General features: G+C 40.9%; 1 protein-coding gene across 3 annotated transcripts in view; it reads right to left on the reverse strand.

Moving 5' to 3' along the window:
• The window catches only part of sugct (succinyl-CoA:glutarate-CoA transferase), a 101,845-nt gene that overhangs the window by 52,939 nt on the left and 22,851 nt on the right, over positions 1-26,055 (reverse strand). For all 3 annotated transcript variants that reach the window (XM_004080827.4, XM_020712467.3, XM_078938275.1), the window contains exons 7-12: positions 22,786-22,877; positions 21,623-21,766; positions 14,156-14,251; positions 9,128-9,199; positions 4,970-5,067; positions 4,680-4,782 (exon numbers count right to left, since the gene is read on the reverse strand). In XM_004080827.4, coding sequence (XP_004080875.1) covers positions 4,680-4,782; positions 4,970-5,067; positions 9,128-9,199; positions 14,156-14,251; positions 21,623-21,766; positions 22,786-22,877 — 605 coding nt within the window. The remainder of the gene's footprint in view (positions 1-4,679; positions 4,783-4,969; positions 5,068-9,127; positions 9,200-14,155; positions 14,252-21,622; positions 21,767-22,785; positions 22,878-26,055) is intronic.

The raw sequence follows: 26,055 nt of genomic DNA on the forward strand, positions 1-26,055 counted from the left end.
AAGTTACTGTGAACACAGTTAATAAAGTCTGACTGACCGACTTATCTCTCATCTCTGACTATTTAGTCTCGCCTGTTGCACCTTATATATGACATGATTTCAAAAATGAATTGATGGTGGGCTAATAATCTAGTGCGCCCTATTGTGCAGAGAAAACAGTAATCTGTTTTGTGAGTAACTTTACCTAATTTTTTAAAAATGTTCATCCTTCAATATAAAACAAAACTTCTGAGGCAAAGAGAAAACAACAGTGTTGTGTTCATTAATATGTGTGGGGGAGGAGTCGTAAGGGGTCGTAAGATTGCGTTTCTGCTCTCAATCAAAGTTAAGTACGTTCCACCTGCTAGTTTTTCTTTAATCTGTTCATCCAACCATGGCACCTCAGAGGATGGGGCATCTGCAGATGCTGAAGGTAGGACCTGAATCTGTGAGGAAACTTTAAAGTCTGTGGAAACAAATGAAAGCTGGACAGAAGTGCTGCCTGTGAAACTTGAGAGGTGACGTGTTTACTGCCTTCGAACGTATGCTAACGAACACATGCAGCGTTAAACACGGAGGCTGTCTTATGTCCCAGCATGCAGAGTGTAAACACCACTCTGCAGAGAGAGGAAACTCAATCAGCCGAGCTGAATCACAGTTTCAGCAGCAGCAGCCTGAAGTTGAGCTCAAAGAGGGATTTGCTGCTCTTGTTGTTAATTGCAGACATCATGTGGGAAACATTTACTGCAGAGAGATGCAATTATGGGCTAAAATAAATCCGGAGTACTGCTGTCAGCACTTGGCTTTCAGAGGACGGTGCTGCAGCCGTAAATGAGATCTGCTGCGGAGTCCAGGCGCTGTGATGTGAAGTAGCGCACATGAACTGTCAAGAACAGCCGCAGACTTCCTGAGAAAGAGCTTTACTTCAGGGGAAAAAAAGCTGGAAAACCCTGAAGGAGCAGAAATGATGGCTTATCGGAGGGGCAAAGATGTCCACGTGAACATACAAACCAGAGGATTTATCAATAAAAAACTGTTGGTATGGTAACGACAGTAACCTAGATAACCAAAATGATTAAGACCTGCAGCAGCATCATTTATGAAATTAGCTCATTTGATAAATACAAATCCTAATTTTAAATGGGGTTTTTTTATAACTTGTCCTAAATATAAACGTTAATAGGTTTTTCTGTGTTGGGACTAAAATGTTGGCTGTAGTGGTCGAAATACAAAGTAATGCATATGGCATGTATTTTTTTAACTTTCCGAAGACTAAATTGTATATATTTTCTCAATGAATGGTTGTAAAAAAATTGTTTCTTGGATATTTTTTTTCTCTTGTATAGTACTTCAACCTGCCAGTGTGTCTGTGCTACAACTACAACTAGCTGCTCAAATACAAAGTGTTTTTGGTGTTTTTAACATGTTCTTGTAGCATTTTTCTCATGATGGAGAACACAAGTGAAGAAAAATAAGATTAAAATGAATTTCTGAAAATGTATTTATTCAGATTGAAAGAATGCATCCACTTGTAGACAAATAGATCCATGTAAGTCTTTGTTTTCCTCGTCTGAGCTGGTTTCCGGCCCAAAACTTTACGGCTGGATAGCTTCAATATTCCTCGCCATTTTTTCTGTACCACTACTGTTAGCTTTGAGTTATGAGGGCTGTAAGCTAGTGACCGAGAGTGTAACTAAAGGAATGATTGGAAGAGTGAGCAGGCCCACTCCCCACCAACAGTCCCACCCACAACTCAGAGGTGAATTTCTAGTGAACCACTAATGAATTACTGCCGCTCTGCAAAAACTATGTTAAAGAAAACAACACAGGTTTTTTTTATTTTGACCAAAAATGGCAAAATCATAATTAAAAACCACTGGGACCACTTTGAAAATGGTTTAAAAAAGTGATCGCAGTGGGAAGTATATAAGGAATATCACATCACAGGCTTCCATCAGGAGTGGAGGAACCATCCTCGTACTCCTGGAGTGAGTGCTGATTCGAAAAGTTCTGCTTCTACGAGTGGTTTTGACTGATGAGGAAACTTCTACCATCATCTGAAAAAGCTCAGCAAATAAGGAAGTCAATCTCAGCTTGACTGCAGGCTGTATTCTGTGGAGGAAAATGGTTATGTTCTTAATAAAACTTAAACAAGTGAAATGTGTGAAGTGTCTTGTGCTGCAGAGAAAACAGTTGTCTTTGCCTATTTTTAGGCTATAAATGAGCCCAAAACAAATCAACAGGTCATGTGACCACAGAAGTCAGTCCTCTGATTCATGTCTATGATCAGATTCTTCAGTTTGAACGATTGAAAGCACCAAAGGAACACCACAACTTGCATTCAAATGTTTGTGATGCGCCTGTGATCTACTGGGCTTGATGCACTGCAAGGTTTTGGGCTTCACGTCATGTGACAAACGTACAGGTGAAGGAGCACCAGCATCTTCCACAGAGTTTAAGCATTCAAAAGTTAGTTGAATTGAAGTTTCAGCATCCGCTCAAAGAGGCAGATGGGCTGGTCTGACAAAAACACACACACACTCTGAGTCATAGTTTGACATGACGGAGCGCGGCAGGTGGTGCCGAGAGCTGTCCTCCTCCAAACACACATTCAAAGGAAGGAAAGAACAGGAAGTTTATCTTTGTATGTGCACATGTCCTCACGATCAGAAGATCCTGATTGCTGTCCACAAACTATTTCTTTCATAAATACTTCTCGTGCTAATGAAGGTGGCAGCGCAACCTTTTGGACTGCAGGATAACTGATCCGGACTCCGGTTCTGCTTAAGCGCTCATCTAAAACAGAAGCTGCTGATGAAAACAAATGAGCTCGACGGGGAGAGGTCACCTCTGCACCCACATGTGAGGACAACTCCCTGCTAATCAAAGTGTTTGTTTTTCTTTCAGAGAGGACACTGAAGATGGGCCAGAGCCTCTTTAAACTGACCCAGACCCATTCCACACCATTGTAGATGCTGAGTCCAGACCTGCACAACACGTCCAACGCTGGCTATAACAAAGTACTATAACTCTGCTCATGTGTTGAGCCACTCTCACTGCATTAAATGGAATTAATTCAGAAATGACTGAAGTCATTTGAGCCAACAAAAGATTCCTCAGTGCTTTTCAGCTGTCAGGATCTGCTCCTCATCCCTTTATTAGTCCACTAATAAACCAACCCAAAGGAGATCTGTGTTGAAGGACAGCTGAGCTGCTCATTTCTGAAATGAGCTTGCAGAAGTGCCCCGGTTTGATGGGCAGTGTCCGTGCAAAGCAGCAAAATAACATGAACAGTTCTCCTCAGATCAGTCTTTGTAACTTTCTCAGTTTCTCAGATGAGCCGACCAGAACGTCTTCACTTTTGCAAGCTGTAGAGTTTAAGAGTTAGCAGAAGTGATGTTGGTTTAATGCGTTACCAGGCAGTGGATGTTAGCGACTCGGACCTCCATCGAAAGGGACAATAGTTCAAATCCCAACCACCCTCCAATTTGAATATCTCCAAAGGTGACTGACAGTGTTGGGGGTAACAGATTACAAAGTAACGAATTACTGTAATTTAATTACTTTTGTCAGCAACGGAGGAACACAACGAATTACAGTTCAAATTTTGGTCATTAAATGCTGGACTACAGAAACCCTCGTTACTTCCTCTCTGATCAATATGAGTTAGCACTCAATGGGCTCTGTAGATGGGGGGGGGGGGGGTAGTAGACTCACAGCAGTGCAGAGTTTTGCACAAAAGGCAGAGGTAGGGAGAGAGAGAAAGGTGCAACTCATTGTAATGGAAAACCTAAAGTCAGAGAAAAAAAACATGGAGGCATAAAACAGTTCTCTGTCTTTTCAAAAGAGTAGCTTAATTTCATAATAAAGGCTTAACCATTTTTTTCACGTCACTTTAAGTAGTGGTGTAAACCACATCTGTTGTAACTTATTTTGTATCAATTTTCACACTTTTGTCTAAATTCTTTTGAAACGAGGTTATGTCTTGAACCAGGTTCATACTTTGCACAAGGTAGTGCTTTAAAAATAAATTTAAATGAAAGACAAGAGGATCTAGTTTGTAATGTTTTTCTCATAAGAATTTGTATACAAGAGGAAAAAAAAGGTAAAGTAACAAGCAGTGAATTACTTTTTCAAATAGGTAATAAGTAAATAATTTCACTACAGTTTTGAAATAAATTAATCAGTTCTGTTTATTAATAATCTACCCAACACTGGTGAGTGATAGTTCACTGAAGTACTGCACGATACTACAGTGAGGACTCCAGGTAGGGTTCGTTTCTGGGACACCATGCTCACTCACAAACAAGGGGGGCCTTCACAACACAGATACCAACATAAGGATAAACATACCAGGCCAAAACAACTACGCTACAAATCTAAAATGATAGAAACTGAGTCTTAGATTAAGTTCTGGTTTGACCATACGACCACAACAACACAAAACATCCGAAAATCTGAGAAACAGACTGCAAACCTGCCGTTTGTTTGCAAGCAACCCAGATTGATGTGAGACTCTGGATTTGTCAAAGTAATCTACTGAACCACTGACAGGAATAACACATAAATACTGACGCACGAGATAGGGTTGGGCACCGGAAATTGTCACAGCACAACAGAACTAAAGTCCAACCGTTAACTGATTTTATTAAACCTGACACTGTTCATGTAAAGAAACAAGACAGAGCAGAAAAACTCACCTGTGGCTCTGAAAAGACCTCTCGAATGCTGTTGATTGGTCCAACAGGAACACTAGAACCCTCAAACCGCCTCAGCCAATCAGCTGTCTTCTCCTGCTGGAATCTAAAAGCAGAAAAGATTTGATTTGTATGTGTAAGTACATCTGTGACATTGTGTATGTGTGTGTCTGATAGTGAATGTGACCCCTTGTGTCATTTTGTAATACATGTATCTCTATGGCACAGTGCATGTTTGTGTGTTTATCAGAATATTTCTACGTGTGTGTGAATGATTTTGTGTGAGTGTGTACCTCTGTGACAGTGTCTGTAAAAGTTTTTTGCGGTTCTTGACTCTCAGCTTGTTGCTTTTGTAGTTTGGATCCTGGGTAAGCTCTATCAGCTCCAGAACCTCAAAAAAAGAACAGTTTGTAGTCATTATTAAAGGAAGGCATGGATCAAAGTACACTGACCAAAAATATAAACGCAACACTTTTGTTATTGCTCCCATTTTTTATGGTATGAACTCAAAGATGTGAAACATTTTCCACATACACAAAATAACCAGTTCTCTGAAATATTGTTCACAAATCTGTCTAAATCTGTGATAGTGAGCAAACAATCCATCCCACCTCACAGGTGTGCCATATCAAGATGCTGATTACACAGCATGATTATTGCACAGGTGTGCCTTAGACTGGCCACAGGGAAAGGCCACTCTGAAATCTTTCTCCTCCATAAGCCGTCTCCAAAGGTGTTTCCGAGAATTTGGCAGCACATCCAACCGGCCTCACAACCACAGACCACGTGTAACCACACCAGTCCAAGACCTCCACATCCAGCATGTCCACCTCCAAGATCATCTGAGACCAGCCACTCGGACAGCTGCTGAAACAGTTGGTTTGCATAACCACAGAATTTCTGCACAAACTGTCAGAAACCGTCTCAGGGAAGCACATCTGCATGCTCGTCGCCCTCATCCAGGTCTCGACCTCACTCCAGTTCGTCGTCGTAACCGATTTGAGTGGGCAAATGCTCACATGCGATGGTGTCTGGCACGTTGGAGAGGTGTTCTCTTCACCGATGAATCCCGGTTTACACTGTTCAGGGCAGATGGCAGACAGCGTGTGTGGCGTCGTGTGGGTGAGCGGTTTTCTGATGTCAATGTTGTGGATCGAGTAGCCCATGGTGGTGGTGGGGTTATGGTACGGGCAGGCATATGTTATGGGCGACGAACACAGGTGCATTTCATTGATGGCATTTTGAATGCACAGAGATACCGTGACGAGATCCTGGGGCCCATTGTTGTGCCGTACATCCAACAACATCACCTCATGTTGCAGCATGATAATGCACGGCCCCATGTTGCAAGAATCTGTACACAATTCTTGGAAGCTGAAAACATCCCAGTTCTTGCATGGCCAGCATACCGTACTCACCGGACATGTCACCCATTGAGCATGTTTGGGATGCTCTGGATCGGCGTATACGACAGCGTGTTCCAGTTCCTGCCAATATCCAGCAACTTCGCACAGCCATTGAAGAAGAGTGGACCAACATTCCACAGGCCACAATAGACAACCTGATTAACTCTATGCCAAGGAGATGTGTCGCACTTCATGAGGCAAATGGTGGTCACACCAGATACTGACTGGTTGTCTGAGTCCCCTGACCCCCTCAATAAAACAAAACTGAAGATTTCAGAGTGGCCTTTCCTTGTGGCCAGTCTAAGGCACACCTGTGCAATAATCATGCTGTGTAATCAGCATCTTAATATGGCGCACCTGCGAGGTGGGATGGATTGTCTTGGCAAAGGAGAAGTGCTCACTATCACAGATTTAGACAGATTTGTGAACAATATTTCAGAGAACTGGTTATTTTGTGTATGTGGAAAATGTTTCACATCTTTGAGTTCATACCATAAAAAATGGGAGCAATAACAAAAGTGTTGCGTTTATATTTTTGGTCAGTATAATTGGTCTTCAGGGTCAATCACTGTCTATACCGCAGACTTCATGTTCAGCTCAGCATCTTGTCACCTGCAGAAGTTCTCGGATGACTCTGCCGTTGTCGGACTAATCATGGATGACAATGACAGAGAGTATAGAGAACTGATTCAGAACTTTGTGGACTGGTGCCAGCGGAACTACCTCCAGATTAATGCAGGGAAAACCAAGGAGCTGGTGGTAGATTTTCGCAGGCACACTCACTCTACATTAGCACCGGTGAACATCCAAGGAAGGGACATTGAGAGAGTAAATTCGTACAAGTACTTGGGTGTTCACCTCAACAATAAACTGGACTGGTCACGTAATACAGAAGCACTGTACAAAAAAGGACAGAGCAGGCTTTATCTGTTGAGGAGACTGAGGTCTTTTGGAGTGCAGGGATCACTCCTAAAGACTTTTTATGACTCTGTGGTGGCATCAGCCATCTTTTATGGAGCTGTCTCCTGGTGCAGCGGCATCTCGGCAGCAGACAGGAAGGGGCTGGAGAAGCTGGTGAAGAAGGCCAGCTCTGTTCTGGGGCTGCCTTTGGACTCAATTCAGGAGGTGGGAGAGAGGAGGATGGTAGCTAAGCTATCATCCATGATGGAGAATGAAGCCCACCCCATGTGTGAGTCTGTGTCCTCACTGTGCAGTTCCTTCAGCGTCAGACTGAAGGAGCGACACCGCAGGTCGTTTCTACCTGCTGCCGTTAGACTGTACAACCTTAGCTGCTCCCAGTGAACCACGTTAACCAACATCATCGGCTCTGTCATATTTCTTTTATTTCTTTTACCCTGTGCAATAACCAATATATGGTCGTCCTGTGCAATTGTTTTTGGAAATGTATGTGTATATTGTGTACATATGTGTGTATATTGACTCCATAGTTTTTATTTTTTTTCTTTACATATTGCTTTCTGTTCCTGTACTGCTGCTGCAACAAGGAAATTTCCCCATCATGGAACAAATAAAGGAATATCTTATCTTATCTTATCTTTACTTCTAAAGAAAAGCAATGACAATGGCGCTTTTTACATCTGTACTTTATACAGGACTAATAATTAAACCTATTTATTTATTTATGCTCATATTCAATTCTGACATTGACAAAGCCTTTTGAAAAAGAGATGAAACGTCTTTTACTTAAAAACCAAGTCCAGATGACAACCTTTAAACCTACTACTGTGATTGAAGTGTTCATAGACCAATGCTCATGTAATTATGATTCACTTTAATTTTTTGCCAATTTATGTTTTTTTGGCTACAATTTTAATAAAAAAAACCTCTCTTGTAGATACGTCAAGTTTATGGAATTGAAGTATGAGGAGGAAGTTAAAGTCTCCTTTCTCAGTCATATGCACTATATTACCAAAAGTATCGGCTCATCTATCCAAATGATCAGAATCAGGTGTCACAATCACCTGGCCTGGCCAAAAGCACTAAAATCAGCACTCAGGCAGGCAGACTGTTTTTACAAACATTTATGAAAGAATGGGCCGCGATCAGGAACTCAGTGAATTCCAGCATGAAACTGTCATAGGATGACACCTGTGCAACAAATCCAGAGGTGAAATTTCCCCGATCCTAAATATTCCACAGTCAACTGTCAGATCTATCAGAACAAAATGGAAGAATTTTTTTTTTTTTTTTAGAAACTTTATTGATCCCACAATTGGGAAATTCTTCTCCGCATTTGACCCATCCCCTGGGGGAGCGGTGAGCTGCAGCGTAACCGCACTCGGGAGGCAGTAGCGTTAAGGGCCTTGCCTAAGGCCCTCACTTTGGGGACAACAGCAAGTCAGCCACCAAGTGGTAGGCCATGTAAACTGATGGAGAGGGGTCAGCGGATGCTGAAGCGCATAGTGCAAAGAGGCCACCGACTTTCTGCACAGTCAACTGCTGCAGAGCTCCAGACCTCATGTGACCGTCAGATTAGCCCAAGTACAGTACGCAGAGAGCTTCTTGGAATGGGTTTCCATGGCCTAAACATTTTGGACAATTCCATGCTCCCAACCTTGTGAGAACTGTTTGGAGCGGGCCCCTTCTTCTTCTAACATGCCTGTGCACCAGTGCACATAGCAAAATCCATGTAGACATGGATGACAGAGTCTGGTGTGGATGAACTGGACTGACCTGCACAAAGTCCTGACCTGAACCCAATAGAACACCTTTGGGATGAGTTAGAGTGGAGACTGAGAGCCAGACCTTCTGCACCAACATATCAGTGTGTGACCTCACCAATGTGCTTCTGGGAGAATGGTCACACTCCTCAACCTTGTGGACAGCTTTACTAGAAGAGTTGAAGCTATAATAGCTGCAGGAGGTGGACCCACATCATACTGAACTCTATGGGTTAGGAATGGGACGGCACTTCAGTTTGTAAGTGAGTCAAGGCAGGTGAATACATACTTTTGGTTATATAGTGTATATGGATGTGAGGACTTTCAGACGGAGCAAACAAAGGATTTCTGGATCAGAACTTACCTGACAGACTTGGACAAACTGCTTGTCGTTTCCTGCAGCTACAACAATGTGTCCGTCTTTGGTCCTGAAGCCCTGAAACCCAAACCAAATGGAAACAGCAAACATGAAACCCAGTGATCAAATCCAGACAGAGCCAACTGGAAGATGACCACACAAACCACCACCTGGAGAACAACAACAACTACCTGTAAAGGCAAATTTATATTAAGCAGAAGGCTTATCACATACAGCATTGAAACAACAGAATACTTCTTTCTTAAATTTACACACAGGAAGTTCTTGAAACTTCATGCGTTTGGCCTGGCCCCTCGGCCACATCTGATCTGGTCCCCATTTATGTTTTTCAGGTCCCCCAGCCGGGACTTGAACCGGGGGCCTTCTTGCTGTGAGGCAAGAGCGCTAACCAATAAAAATAAATAATTGCCCGATAAAATAAAAACAAATAAATAAAAACAAGAAGTTCTTGAAACTATTTCTGACACATCATCCAAGTTCAACTCTGTGCCAAGAGTCCCTCCCACAACTGGGAACACTGGGAACGCTTTTAAAATACATCAAAAGATGATCTGAGTGGGAATATAAAGCCATTGAATAATGGACCGACTTAACATCAACAAGATGGAGGAGCAGCAATAAACACAACAGAATACAGTTTAGCAAAAAAAGTGTTTAGTAAACCACTAATTGTGCCAGTTCTCCCACTTGAAAAGATGAGAGAGGCCTGTAACGAACATCACAGCTACACTTCAACTATGAGAGTCAGAATGGAGGAAAATAATACAAAAAATAATATTTTCGTCTGATTTTTAATTAAATTATTAGTAAATTTATCAGTAAATAGGTATTTGGCCACATACATGGACACTCCAAAACAGCCACACTTCAAAAGAGTTGTCAAAGGACACCAGAAACAAAATTGCAGACCTGCATCAAGCTGGGAAACTCTATATCTGCAATAGGTAAGCAGCTTGGTGTGAATAAATCAGCTGCTGGAACAATTGTAAGAGAATGGGAGGTCAGCACAGATAGAAGATCACAAGGATCATCCAGGATTTGTTGTCTTAGATTTCTTTTTTTTAGACCATGTACCTTCCAAACCAGGAAACGATTACATTCAGCATCAGTGAGGGATGTAGGAACAAATCGGTTCATGTTAATACAACAACACAGCATCTTCTGCCGCACAAAACATTTTTTCAGAGAGAGCATCATTACGGATTCATGCAGATCGGGAAATGGAGTGGTTTACAGTTGCCAGCGTTGACCTGGCTGCATAGATTTCAAAGGAAAAATATTTCTATTGCACAAAGGTGTTTAGTTTTTAGGAAAGATACTGAACTCTGAACTCTTGCTTGATTAAGATGGGTTATTTACATAAAGCTAAATCTGTTTTAGTGTACTTTATGTGACACAGAAGCATTTCATGTCAAACAGCTGTGATGCTAAGTGGGTCAGATGACCAACTCAGTGGCCTTGTGGTAGAGTGTTCACCCTAAGGTTGAGAGTTCAAATCCATGATTGAGTCATACCAAAGACTTTAAAAATTAGACCCAATGCCTCCCTGCATGATATTCAGCATTAAAGGGTTGGATTGGGGTTAAACTGCAAAATGGTTTTCCAACATGGCCGTGTCTGCAGTTTGCCACTCCAACTGGGGATGGGTCAAATGCAGAGAACAAATGTCACACATCCAGGTGTGTGACAACTAATGGGGCCTTAACTTTAGACGAGTGTGAACAGACCAGACACTGTATGTGACAGAGCCACTGAAATCAGAATGTATTCCCTAAGAGATGATGTTTGTAATGTTGGCAGGTAATTGCATGAAAAAGTACAGTAATTATGGTATCAATGTGCCTGGTTCATTACAACAGTGATGGTAGGTAACCATCTATATTAAACTTCACACTTTCATTATAAACAAAAAAAACATGAGAGTGTTTTATACTCTAAAAAGTTTAATAAATTACTTAGTATGGTTACCAGTGAACACGTGTTTAAAACTATTGTCCAACCATCCAACCAGATGTCATGCAGTCATTTGATTCATAGAAGGACTGCGCGTCACACAAACCACAACTTTGTGTCCTTATTTTACCAACCTTTACAGAAGACAGTCATGGGAACCAGTGGAGGTCTGGATTGGGATTTATTTTGGACAAAACTACAGTATGAAGCTGGAACTCTACTTTATCTTCAATCTCTGGGAGTTTTCACCATAAAATGGTCATCGTCACAATGATCGAACCCAAAGAATCAGATGACAAACTGAAAGTATGGGTAAGCACCTGCAAACACCAGAGGACCCTCCAGAAGACTGTGAGGGCTGTGTACCCCTCTGAGCTTTTTATTCAGTCTTGCCTGGAGATCACCTGCCTCATCTCCATCAAACTATCAACACGCCTCTGCTGGAAGAACATCTGCAGCACATTTAGATGGAAATCTGACTCTTGAAAGTGTTGACCGTGGGGATCAGAGTCGTTTTCATTAGTTCCACATCTCCCAGCAGGTAGAAATGAAATTTACTCTAATTAAATGGGAGGCTAAGGGGATTGGTGGGGGGCGAGATGATGGCTTTCAGTTTAATAACCTAAAGTCGTCCAGAGAAACCTTGCTGAAAAGGCCAGAGAATCACTCTTTTCCCTCCTCTTGTGTTTTTATTTTCCTTCTTTCCATCCCTCCAGTCATGTTTCTTCCTCCCCTCCTTAGTTCTTTCCCTCTCTCATGATTGCTGTGATAAAACCTCCTCACCACATGAAAGTGGTGGAAACATCTCAGCCAGCACGCACTCTCCCTCTGGTCACAAGGCTCCCAATACAACCTGGCTTTCCTCTGTCCTAAGGGGATTGTGGGTAATGGAGTCCATAAAGGGGGAGTTAAACCACAGCCAGTCCTTGGAGAGGCCAGGTGACGTGGTCAGTTCATGGAGGAGGAGTCTGCCCTCTGCTGGCCGTTGGTTGACCCTCAGCCTCGGAAACCAAGCTATTACGCTTCAGGCTAAACTATTTGACATCTGTGGATCCCCCCCCACCCTCAACCAAAAGTTTTGATTCACACAACCTCCTCTCTCGCCTGCCCTGTCGCCTCTGTTATTCCTGGAAATGTCAACTACAGGAGATGAAGACACTTGAAAAGCTGAAACTCTTCTCAGAAAAAAACTCAAATAAAACCACAGATTCTGCTGTTTGGACTGGAGATCTGTGGAGGGCTGAATTGTTGTGCAAGCCAAATATTAGTGCACATCTTTTTTTATGTCAATGCCTGGAAATGCTCATCTTTGTGTTTGCAACTAAATAAACATGCACGTTGTTAAATAAATGAAGGCACGCATTTTTTATTGCATGTGAATAAATAAAAGTGAATATCCTCGTGTGAGTGAATAAATAAAGTGAATCCATTTGTGAATAAACATATGTGCACACTCTAGTGCGTGTGAAGAAAAAAACATGCATGTTCTCATGCGTGTGACAAAAACAAATGTGCGTGCCCTCATGTGTAATTTGTGTGACAAAATACACTTGGACATCCTTGTGCATGTGCATTAAAAAAAGCACACGTCCTTGTGTTTCTACATAAATGTTAATTTGCGTGTGAATAAATAAATGTGCACATCCCCGTGTCTGCGTTTCAAAATGTGCACCGCCACCCTGTGTGCGTGAAAAAATAAAATTCAACTTTTTTGTGAATAACTAAAAGTTAACGTTTCTGTGGGTGTGGGGAAAAAAAATTGCATGCTCTCATGCATGGGAAGAAAAAAACCTACATTTCCTCATGCGCGGGAAAAAAGAAAAAAGTGCACCTACTCATGTAAAAATACATTTAGGGGAACCTTCTTTTGTGTGTGAATAAATAAATGTCCACTTTTTCTGTGTGTGAATAAACCGGAATCTCTTGGTGTGTTTGATATACTAAACGTGCACATTAGCGTGCATGTGAAGAAAAACCTTGCATTAACTCATGCATGGGTTTGATTAAAGCTGCACCTTGTATGGGTGAATGAATAAATGCTCACATCCTGATGCGTGTGAAAAAACAAACGTGCACACCCTTGAGCATGTGCAGGATTTAATGTGCACGTCTACATCAGAGGCAGCAGCTGCATTCAGAACCCCCCCACACACACACACACACACACACACTCAGACCGTGAGATGAAGCAGGCTTGTTTGCATGGATGAGAGATAAAAACATTTGTTGAGACATGTTAATTATATTTTAAAACCAGATTTGCGGTAGTAAAGTACAACCAGCTTACAGCTGGTTGTACTTTTACCTATGTTTACGGTGATATCTGGATCCATTAATCTCCAACACCATCAAAGCTCGGCATTGCTGCATCCTTTCATGCCTCTGCCATTGTTTCTAGTGAACATCTCCAGAGCTACTCATCTGGCTGCGACATCGATGCCCTAACAGGATCACCAGCGCATATGCTTACTGAGCTCTGAAACTGTCCAAGTCACTTTAATAAAACTGAGAAAAAGATTAAAAATGTATCAAATCTAGTCAGACCTACAGGTGTCACAGAGAAACACAGAGCTTTGGCTGTAACAGAACCAAAGCCTGACCTTAGGCCTGGGGCTGCATATATAGAACCTTGATGATGTTAATTCTAGTGTATGTGAATGGTTTGTCTGTGCATGCACTATGAATCGTAGCTGACCTGTTTCCATGGAAACAATCTGTGTCTGTAGTTTTCCTGGAAGGAGGTAGGCACGATCTTCCAGGAAAAAGACATATCAGCCTTTACATATTCTTTCATATTTAAAGCTCCCCAACAAAAGGGATGTTTTATCCATCTATCAACATATTCAGCCACTTTGTTGTCTTATATTATATGAAAAAACAAAAAAATACAAAAAAACTGAGAAGATCAAAAGATCTACTGACCTCATGGTTAACGGGTTTACACAGAAAACCACTTCAATCATTATGCCTAGTTGTTTTAAAGTTTGCACATCATTTTATGTTGTTTCCACCTCCATTTGAACGTTATAGAGCAGGAAGGGCAGGTTTAGGAAGAGTTACCTGGTATGGGACGATGCTCTCATGGGCCGTCCCCCAGCGCTTCGCCTCCTTTCCTGCATTCAGATAGTTTGAAGCAATGTGGCTGAGGCAGGACACCTGGCAGACAGTGGAGAGGACAGACAGTCATCATGCTGCATCCCTGCTGCTGCCGTTATATGACTCTGTAACACTTACATTCATCAAAAGTTGGATCTCCAAGAAAAGTGAGCCAAACTAATTTGTATAAAAACAGTCTTCAACAAGTGTTTTCACAGGAAGTGTCTTTTTTTTAAATCAGGGTTGTGGACTGAAATACAAACTGGAGGGCTGCGAGGTCAGCACAGGGAACCATTGGCCACCCCCTTCCCTCCCTCACAGACACCTACTGGTCATGCTGCCTCAGCAGAGTGACCAGCATCACAAAAGACTGCACCCACCCAGCCCACCCCCTGTTCAACTTACTGCCCTCCGGCAGATGCTACCGGTTCATCAGGACAAAAACTACCAGACTGAGGAAAAGCTTTTTCCCACAAGCAGTCACCTTAAACAACACCCATTATTTATTTATTGACCTTTATTTAACCAGAATGATCCCATTGAGATTGCAAACCTCTTTTTCCAAGGGAGTCCTGGCCAAGAGGCAGCCACAGTTGGTTAAACATACATTGAAACACACTTACACATTTAAACAATATTTTAAAACCTAAAATACTAAATCATAACAAGTTGAGGGATTAAAATAATATACCAGGGATTAAGAGAAACAATTACATTTGTTAGTATAAGGACACCACACTTATTGACACGGACTCTGTACCCTTGTCGGAAATTGGCTTGTTACTCCTCTTTATTCTCTTTATTTTTATACATTACTTCTGACTTTTATTTTTATGTTATGACCTGCATTTTAATTGCATCTTTGCACAACTGAATATTTGCACACTGTGACGACCTGTAATTTTGGAACAATTGATGGCCTCTGCTTGTTTTTGAGCTGCACAAATCTCGTTACAATTTAGAATTGTAACGACAATACATGATTCTGATCTGATTCTCATTTGTTGCAATGAAACTTTATTTTTTTGCTAAATTGGGGCTGTAGCATGTTGAATCTTTATGAAAATTATGATATGTAGAAAGACAACAAAATGGAGGTTTTATATTTACATTTACCCAGTTATTATTTTCTGATGCAGCTTCAAAAACCCTCTGAAGTAGTTTAACTTCAAACCGGTTTAACTGTGAAAACCTTTCAGAGAAAGTGTGACTTGAAGGACTAAATGTTCCTCGTGCCCATTTTTCTTCAGCTGTGGCAGTGAAGAGGAAGTGCAGAGTGATTAGAAAGGGGTTGGGGGTGTTATAGTTCTGGCATGATAGAGCGGGCAGCCCCACATTCAGATGGGTGGTGCTGTCCATCATCGCTCTGTTTAGAAGCCAACGTTATTCTGTGTTTACAGTAGAGAAGCCACAACAGGAACCAGTGCACCCCAGCAGCCGGCTGTGAAGACTCCACATGTGGAACCAACCAAAGAGCCTCTGCTGGTACCAGCTTCAAGCCCGATCCAATGTGGCAGACCACCAATCAGAGCAGAACAGCCAACCATGAGAAGGATTTTACCAGCAAAACCTACAAAAAAAATTGTGCATGAATATTTTCACTCTATGGGCTTAATCAACAATCTTTTAAACAAGCTGTAGTATCTCCTTTACTCAAAAATACTGCATTGGATCCTACAATTTCAGCAAATTTTAGGCCAATCTCTAAACTAACTTTTATCTCTAAAGTACTTGAAAGAATAGCTAATGGCTTTTTTTGGAAGAACACTATCCTTGAGGTCTGGGTTCAAGGCTTTGCATAGTACAGAGTAAGTTCTTTTAAAAGGTTTTAGCTACACATTCTGGTGATTGTGTGGTTCTAGGGCTTTTAGACCTGTCAGCCGCCTTTGACTCTGTTGATCGTGAATTTTAATTTCTCGCCTGGAGCAGTGGGTCGGAGTAAAAGAACTGGCATTGGCGTGGTTGAAATCTTACTGGAGTGATCAAACCGTCTGTGTGAGTGTTGGAGACCATGCATCCTCTTCTGCCCCCTTGGCATAGGTGGTGCAGATGACTGTGTGCAGCTGTATGTGCCTCTTAAAAAGAATAACCCGTCTAGAGTCCTGGATGAATCAATATTTTTTAAGTCTCAATGACAGCAAAACAGAGGTAATAGTTTTTGGCGACATGTCTGGGTCCCTCACTGCTAACCTTGGTTCTTTAAATGAATATTTGACGCCTCATGCAACAAATTTAAGAGTGAAGGTAGACTCTGAGCTGAGACTAGACAAACAAATGAACTGGGTTGTAAACCTAAGGCAGCCAGCAAACGTCAAACCTATCCTGTACTTTCCGTTGTTTGAAACAGTGATCCGCGCCTTCATTAACAACAGGCTGGATTACTGTAATTCCCTATACGAGGGGACCGTAATTTGCAGCAAAGCTCCAAAACTCTTCCAATTTATGTCAGAGAAGCTCCATCACTGCCCGTTTAAAGTCCTTCCTTAAAACCCACTTTATAAATTTGGCTTTTAATACACAGTAAAAAGTTTCCTTGTTTTTCTTTTATCCCACCACATTTCAATTTATTCTCTTTTATTTAATTTTTGTGATATATTTTGTTTTAACAATGTACAATTTCTTTGTACACTTTTAATCTATTTGGGTCTGATTATTTACATGTTCATTGTACAGCACTGCGGGTCTGTATGGGCAATTTGAGTGCTTTATAAATAGAGTTTATTATTATAATTATTGATATTTCGTGTGGGTCACCTGTGTGCCTCGTACAGGTTTGCCCATTTTTTGCCCGCAGACAGCTCATTTTAACGCTTAAGGGCAGCTGTAAATAAGTTTTAACAATGACACCAGACTGTCTGGTAGCTGAACCTGCCAAGGAATTCACTTTTAAGACAAAATATTTAGTCAGTGATTTGTTTGTTGATACAATAGTATGAACAGAGCAAAGTTCCTGAAAAATGTATAATGAAAGAGGGAAAGGTGTGCAACAGTAGCTGATTTGATTCAAAGTTAATCTCTAAATTGTACTCTTTCTCTGCCATCTTGGCAGCATTGCATGCAGAAAACCCTTGGAATGCACGTCCACTTTGATGAATGGATGTTTGGTAACTTGATATGTAGAGCTATGACCCCATGATGTATGTTTGACAGTTGTGGTATGGTTGAAAATTCATACTCACTACAAAGAACTGGCAAACTAAATAATCTATTTATACTTTTTTTATGTTGCACCATTTTGATTTGAACAAGGAAACAAAGTAAAACACATTCAGACCAACAAAAGTTGATTACGTTAAATGTTAATTTATGCAAAGCTTTGTGGTTGTATACATTTGTTATCTTGCATTAGCTAAACTCCGGGATGCAGTTCAACTTTCCTCAGTTCAACAATTACAAAAATAAAAGCCCGTTTTGTGAAAATTGAGGAAAAGAGTGAAGCTTTTGTTTACTGACGTCTAGTCAAAAATCTTCATGTCATATTAAATTCAGACTTGCCTTTCAGTTCTGATATTCAAGTCCCACTCTGATCAACTTTTGATCTATTTTAAAAGTGTTCACAGGGATTTTACTGGGATTCTGATTATATTCTTTTTAGCCAAAATCAAAAGGACATAGTTTCTGCAGAGCAGCAGTAGCTCAAATTCACTTCTGAGTTGTGGGTGGGACCGTTGGTGCAGAGCAACCTTTTGAATTTGAATAAAGAAATACTTGGAAGTGCAATTTTAGGCTTCATTTTCTTTAAATATTCAATTCAATTTGGTTTATATAGCTCAATAGTACAACAATAGTCGTCTCATTGGGCTTCATACCGGTAATTGGATAATAAGCATGAATCATAAAGAACATAAAGTCATAGAATGCAATAGCTTATTGCTAAACTAAACTAAACTGGCCCTGTTTAAACCAGCTCAGTGGCCTTGTGGTACAGTGTCCACCCTGTGGCTGGAAATTGTTAGTTCAAATCCAGGCCGAGTCATACCAAAGACTAAAAATGGGACAATACCTCCCTGCTTGACACTCAGCATTAAGGGGTTGGATTGGGGGTTAAACCACCACACCAAATGGTTCCCGAAGGCGGCTGTGTCTGCAGCTCACCGCTCCCCCAGGGGATTGGTCAAATGCGGAGAACAACTTTCAAGCAGATAATGGGACTTTAACTTAGACCCTCCTATTACCTTCATCAGAAAAACGCTGCAAGAACATGTTAAAATTACCAAAAACACAATTTTTATTGGAGTGGGTCTTTAAAAGGACACAAATCAGAACACAAACGTGAGATTCAGAGATCTTGTGTCCAGATTTACATTAGTCAAAAAAAGACAGAAAACTGTGTAGACATCCAATGTTAGTTAGTTACAATGCTGCGGCTCAGATCGTTGCTCCCTGAGTTTTAACCAAAACCAGAAAAAACTGGCCACATCCCTCCAGTTTTAAACTGGACACCAGCTTAATATAGAACAGACTCTACAGCAATGGCTGCAAGTTTAATAAAGATTTAAAGATGTGGAACCCAAATCAGGTCTAGTAGTCAGATCTACTTATGGTTATCAAACCTCGCAGGCTCCACTATTCCATTGATGTATTTTTTCATTACTTCACTTTTATGTTCTTTATTTTTCTTTCTGTTCTCCTGTAGGCTGCTAAAGCCTTTTCTGTCCATCACACTGAACCTTCTAGCATGTGATAAAACTGCCAAACCTTTCTCTCTAACCTCCACCTGTCTTCTGTCATCCATCTCTCTTCATTTATCATTCACAGATAATCTCTGATCTCCTGTTTTTTGATTTGTCTACATTGCATGCATCTTCTTCTCCTCTGCAGCAGTGAGGCATCTTCATCAGTGACAGACTGAGGAAGAGTTTGAGCTTCGTATGAGCTGCAGGAAACAGGTGGCCTGAACTATGGAGGTCTATGAGGTTCACCTTCAGCACAAAAACACGAAAACAGGAAACGCATAAAACAACTTTCTAAAATCAACACTGTCACATCAGCAGCACAACCTGACTGGGATGTTTTTAAATTCTCAGGATAAATCAGCGGTTTGTTTGAATTCCTGCAGGTTTTTCTCTGTAAATTATTGTTTTTCCCTTTACATAGCAGCAAACACACACACACTCGTATATGTTCATTGTCAAAATCACCCCACTGATCTGCATGAGATCTGACTTTCAGCTTAGCAACATCATTTATGAGCTGACCGTGAGCGCTGCAGGAACGCAGAACTGTCTATTTAAAGTACACATCTGTACAAAAAAAAGCTTCTTATGTGTCTTCTTCAAATTCCATCTGCAGTTTATCTCACTGACAACACAATATTTGAACACAAACAGAAGAAAATAAATGTAAAAAGTTCTTTGATCTTGAACATGTCAAAATAAAAGGGTTTTTAAAAATGTTATGCATCAAAGCTTGTGAAGTTTCAGCAATGCTAAACAAATTATTAAATAAAACTTGATTTAACATTTGAGAATTGAGAAAACTACTTGGAAGACAGAAGAAAGATCTTTAATAAAAATGATAAACCAAGTCCAGCTGATTTTACTCAACCTGGATTAATGACAATCTAGAGATGCTTCTTCTAGTTTTGGGAAAGTTCCATGAACAGGAGGAAAACTGTTAAAAAAGTGGGTGACAACAAGAACCACTTCAGGTCTACCACGACGTCCAGGCAGACCAACACGATCCCCAAGAGCTTACAAAAAGCTGTGAAGGGACAAAAGACAAAGAATGTTATGCAGAGAGCCTCCCCCAAGCTTATGAACCAAAGAATCAGACAGACTCATTTAACTGTAGATACCCTAAAGAGCCAACTGGAAAACCGTCAAAAAAGACAGTCAATATAATATATATCTTCATCTTCATCCAGAAAACAAAACTTATACAACTGGAAAAAAGAAAACAACATCAAATCCAGAGAGTCTTGACTCTGACTTACAAACAAGAGCACTCTGATGACAGGCCTGGCAGCTAAGACAGATGAAATCCTTGCTAAACTACACGCAAACACAGAAGAATGGAGTCAAAACCCTTTTGACTTTGCTGTGTTTGTGACAGGAACAATTTTGGGAACAACTGCCTTAGGTGGACCTGATCACAGACACTAAACCGGCTGTGAAGAGGAACACACAGGCAGCATCCAAAGCTTGAGAATTGCTGCTCAGAATTTCTGCTGCTCTGTCCAAAGCCAAACCCAACCTGTTCTGATCTCACCCCAGAAGAAAAGAAGAGCCCAACGACACTGACAGGACACCACAGTGCCAACACGCTGGGAGAATCCTGAAACTGTTCCGGCTTTTATGATTGTTACCATACATTTTCAAAAAACATGTTTCTCTTTTAACTAAGTTTAGTCTGATAAAAAAAAAACTTTTGTTTAAAACTCTTTGCTGTGGGAATCAATAAAACAGGAAGTGGGGAGACTAATGCTTAAAAAGAGAACATGAGTAAACCAATATGAGGTTTTTCTGTTCTTTTCTGTTCACCACACTTTAACCCTTTCCCAATAAAAAGCAACTTTAAATGTTTCAGTTAATTAAATTCCTTTAGTTCACTGATTGTCTCTGATGTGCAAAAATCAGAGATCGACATAATAAAGATGAAGAATTAATTAATTCCTCAGAAGTAAAAACTGGTTTTCAAGTTAATAAACAAAATGGATCAGCTGCTGTCCAGAGTCCTGTCTGATGGAGTCAAAGAGCTTTAACCTCACACTAAACTTCACATCAAAGCGTCTCCGCTGTTTCCACCTGAATGAATCAAAGTTTGGAAAGTAAAGATTAAGGTTCGGCAGGACTACAGTTATACCAAAATATTAAACGTTATATATATAAAATATATATAAATATAAAAATATTAAACGTTTTGTGAACAGATGTGTTCAAAAACTTCTTTAACTTTTCAGTTTTTGCTGTGATCATCAATATCTAATCTCCAGAAGGTTCTAGCGAGTCTGGGAACGTTTCTTGGGTTTAAAACTATAAAACTTTCCTTATATTGTTTAGTGATGCTTCCTCAGCTCCATACATACATTCAAGTGATTAATTGTTGTTTACATACTTAGACTAGCTTAAGGACATTGATCCAATTCACCACGTAACCACTTGTTATGTGACAAAATCAAGTCTCCATTTACCTTTGTGTGAAACAGACCACATAAATAAGATAAAAGCATGCTTGCGCTTCAGCTCCACCCCTTTTTTTCCATTTCCGATGCAGCTTTGATTTTTTAGATTATTATTCATTTCTATATTTTTTGTGTCCCAGATCAAAGTTGCTCGCAAATGAGACAAAGTTGGTCTGGGCTTTAAAACAGCGAGCATGTCAAACAACCTCTTCGTCACAGAAATATGACTATTTTAGTAGTGCAGAGATTAAAGTGACACACAGACACACCTGTGAAGTGTGCAACATCAGGCTGATCAGGCTTTGTACCTGTGAGGACAGCAGGTTGCAGTCGATGTGACCTCCTCTACCCGTCTTTTGTAGCTGCAGAAGGGCGGCCATGATGGCTCCGTGAGCGTACAGCCCCGTTGCCAGGTCTGTCATGGCGACACCTGGACGCACCGGCTCCCCGTCCTGTTAGAGCATTTCCAGAAGAAACAGCAGCTGATCAGACTTTTGAATATGATATGAGCTCTAATAAACAAAATGGCAATCAATTCAGAAATTACATTTTTGTAAATCCAAATAAACTTGTTTTATTTTTGAATTTTGCAGACTTCTTGGAGGAAGCGGGAGAAAGAAAAATGAGGTTCAGGATGGAAGAGATCAGTTCTTTTGTTCAGGAATCAGGTAAATGTCAGTTTGAGGGAAGTTTTGAAAGTGCCACGCTGTTCCCAGGTGAAAGACTCTCATTACAACTACAAGACACAACTTGGTGTTCTTACTTTTGGTGACCACGTTGTATGACTGTAGATATCTGCATTGAACATAGCATAAACTCAGATCTCGTGTTTTCGGATTTCATTCATAGGGAATCTTTAGTTAGCCGATGAGGAAAAGCGTATAAAAAACCTCTTCAAAATGTTAGAATGTGAGTTTGAGGCTCTGCTCGGGGGAGAAACACCAGAGTAAGGTTTTGTTTTGTTAGGGAGGATTTCTGCACATCACTAGAGAAAGACAGGAAGAAACCTGATTTTCATCCATAGGCATAAGGAGATTTAAAAAACATTATTAAAATGAATTTTAAGGCATTTACTGCTGCTGCTTACTGGGCATCTACTGGCACAATGTCACTCCATTGTCAGAATAATCCCTCTGAGCCTTTATGGTCATTGATTGCAGTAATTAAAATGGATTATAATCTATTTACTGGTGGAAAATGTAGGTCCTCTTTCTCATTATCTATGAATATTTACTTACTACGAGGTGATAACAATTTCAAAAATGTAAAGTCTAACTCTGCAGTAAGAATCTTGTGATACGTTTAACATTTTTTAATCATAAACATTTGGTTGTATTTTGAATGGAAACAAGTTTCCAGGGTGCCGCAGCTCTTTTGTTCAAAGAGAATGGAGGTCCCTGGAGATCTGACAGAAACCCGCCGGACTGAAAGCATCAGGATGATTTAGGAGAACAGCAGAGAAGAGGCTGACCTCTGGCCCCGTGATGTGCATCATCCCGGACACCGCTGAGGCGATGGAGTCGTAGCCCGGACTCTGAGCCTGGGGACCGGTCTGTCCGTAACCTGAACACACACACACACACACACACACACACGGGTAAGCACCTCTGTGGCGCTCTGACCTGAAAGGAAACACAGCAGGGACTCAAACGGCGCTCTTCCAAGAAATCTACATTCCAGCTCCGTGTTGAGTCTGCCGCTGCGACTAAACAACCAGAGTGATTTCCTGGCTGCACTCGGCTCTCAGCTCACTCGCATCAACAACAAGGCTTTCCAAAAATGCTTTTAAAAAGATAAGAGACCCACGGCCCCCCACTTAGCCTCACACCTTTACCAGCTATTGCACTCCTCATCCCCCAAACAAACATACATGTTCATCGGACGACGAAGGTCAGACAAACAAAAGGTGACAAAAGGAAGATTTCTTCAATCTGGTTCTGATTCTTCCTTTATCCAGCAGACTAGAACACTCTTACAGAAGAATTTGGCTTTTATTTTGAAGAGTCCTGTTGGAGCCACAGAGATTTATGAACAGGATAATCAATCAAAAAAAAGTCAGACAGGCAATGAAGGTGTGTGAGATAATAAAGATGGTACTGCTGACGACGCTCCTTTTTGTTTTAGGGTTTTCATCATTCTGGCTATTGGAAAAGGCTCCATATTGGTTGATGATCAAACCAATGATGAAAACATGGAAACATTAATGCTTAAGGGTATCTAAGGTAACATAACAGTCAAAATGTTATCCCATTCTGCCACCGTGTGTTGGTGGCCATTTTGTTTTAGTGGGATGGGAGCTTTGCTGCTTCTCCCATTGTGTTTGATGAACATGCTGAGAAAAAAAGCAACATAAATGAAAGTCTGTTTCTGCTGACTTGAGCTCAGAGCAGTCAAAGTTTTGCAGTTTATGTTCCTGCAGAGCAAAACAAATGAGTGTTCAGTGATAAGCAGCCGCCAGTGCATCCGCTCCAACGTCACGCTGCTCAGTTTTTTCCAGTTCACCGACACTGAAACATCCACAAAGAACCAAACCCAAACAGATGCCACCTGTCCATCTCACTTTTCAGATCAGATGAAAGACCTCTCTGGCATCTCTGCGGCTTCTGCGGCCCGCAGCCGGCCATTAAATCCACTCGCCCATTCATAATATCTGACAGGTGTTTGTAGCTTTAGAGCTGTTTGGTTACACGTTCGGGTGATAAAGTGGGACATAATCTGAGAATGCAGGGTAAACAACATCCCATAATGAGTTATCAGCCATGTGTGGGGTTGTGGGCTTCATTGGAAAGCCTCTGATTGTTTCAGGACTTGTCACAGGAACAGTTTAAGAGCACAGAAAACCACATCTGAAGATCCACACGAACGGAGGCTAACACAGCAAAATAGAATAGAATAGAAACACTTATGAGAACATTTCTTTAATGTTGCAAGGTCTGTTAACATTTTACCAATATGGTTGACATTAACCAACTCTGTCGGCATCACTGACTATATAAGAACTGGACTGAGTGACCCCAATACACGCTTTTTTTATCAAAATTGTTTCTAAAGTTTCCAAAACAGGTAAATTAGAGAAAAATCAGGTGCACCCAGAACAGCTTAAATACGTTTTTTTTTTATCTTTTTTTGAGGATTTTTTTTTTTTTGGGTGGGTAAACTATAAAAAAAAAGGTTTGGTTCTGCACTTTGACTGTATACGAGGGCTAGACTGAGAGACCCGCCCTCCCTGGTGTTCCAAACAGGAAGTATCCCCTGGTTCCAAGAAGCCAAAATCCCCCAGACTTCTATAGAGACATAAACAGCTGGTACTCAGTCATTCTATTGGCCAGAATAACCGTTCTTACTCTGATACCTTTTTAACATGTTAATTTTTTTTTATGATAGTTTTTCTGTAGTGCTTATTATTCAAGTTATAAACTTACCAATCAGATTCCTCAATAAAAATGTGTTGTCTCAAGCCGAACATTTGATTTACAGATTTACCAGAGCCCGCTTTCCAGTGGTAGGGGACTTCCAACAAGCTCACGCCTAATTGGTGACAGTGGTTGCCATAGAAACAATGACTCCGAATGACTGAGACCAATCACTGCTTACTAGTTCCAACATGGCGGTATCTGTATCGTGAAAAAATGGCAACTAAATTGATTTAATGAGGCATTTTCTATGGGTGACGTCACACTCATTCGCTCCAGTTCTCTTATGCCAGGGATGTCAAACTCATTTTAACCGAGGGGCACATCAGTATAGCGGCTGTCCTCAAAGGGCCAGATATAACTTATACATGTAACTAAATGTAATGAAAAATAAACGTAACTTCTCCTTAATGTTAAATAACTCATTTATTTATTCTATCTTTTTAAAGTGATAATTACAGTTGCATAGAAAACATGCTTGTTATTCTAGCATAAATCCTTTTAAATTTGATTCTGTCAGGTTAGGTTATGTGGACAGTGTTTAAGTCCTAATGTATAGTTGCCCAATGCTCTCGCGGGCCACATAAAATGACATGGCGGGCCACATTTGGCCCGCGGGCCTTGAGTTTGACACATGTGTCTTATACAGTCAATGGTCAATGGCACTCTTTTCAAGAACCGCTGGAGTTCCCATTTTAATATAAAACCATTGCCAGTAATTCTTTTCATTTCTGGGGATGAAAAATGTGGACATTTTATTCTGTGTAGAAAGTGATGATTGTGTTTTACCTGTCCACAAAATTAACCTAAACAAAAATGAGAAGGCACATCTTGAGACTGACTATTCTTTTGTACAGTTTGTGTTGATAGAACCGTCTAAGAGTTATTTTTCTCTAATTAGTTAAATCTTTTTTAGGCCTGAATGTTATGCTGTTACCATGATAATAGACATTAATTAGAAATCATTTCAGGAGATTAGTTTATCGCTTATATTGTATTTTCTATTTTTATCATTAATGCTAACTGTTTGGTCAGCTGATTTTGGGGCGGCCGTGGTACAGCGGTACGGCGGTCGAGCCATGATCGTATTATTGCAGGTTCAATTCCCGCCTTGCGCGCCCATGAGTCAAAGTGTCCTTGGGCAAGACACTGAACCCCACCTTGCCTCTGATGGGAGGTTGGCGCCAGTGTTTGGCAGCGGAGCCGCCACCAGTGTGTGAATGTGTGTGTGACTGGGTGAATGGGTCTGTGACTGTAAAGAGCTTTGGGCTTGTAGGTAGAAAAGCGCTATATAAGTATACGCCTTTTACCATTTTATATCAAGTGTT

The sequence above is a fragment of the Oryzias latipes genome, chromosome 20 (assembly GCF_053564925.1).
Source record: "Oryzias latipes strain Hd-rR chromosome 20, Olatipes_Hd-rR_3.1".
Lineage (NCBI taxonomy): Eukaryota > Metazoa > Chordata > Actinopteri > Beloniformes > Adrianichthyidae > Oryzias > Oryzias latipes.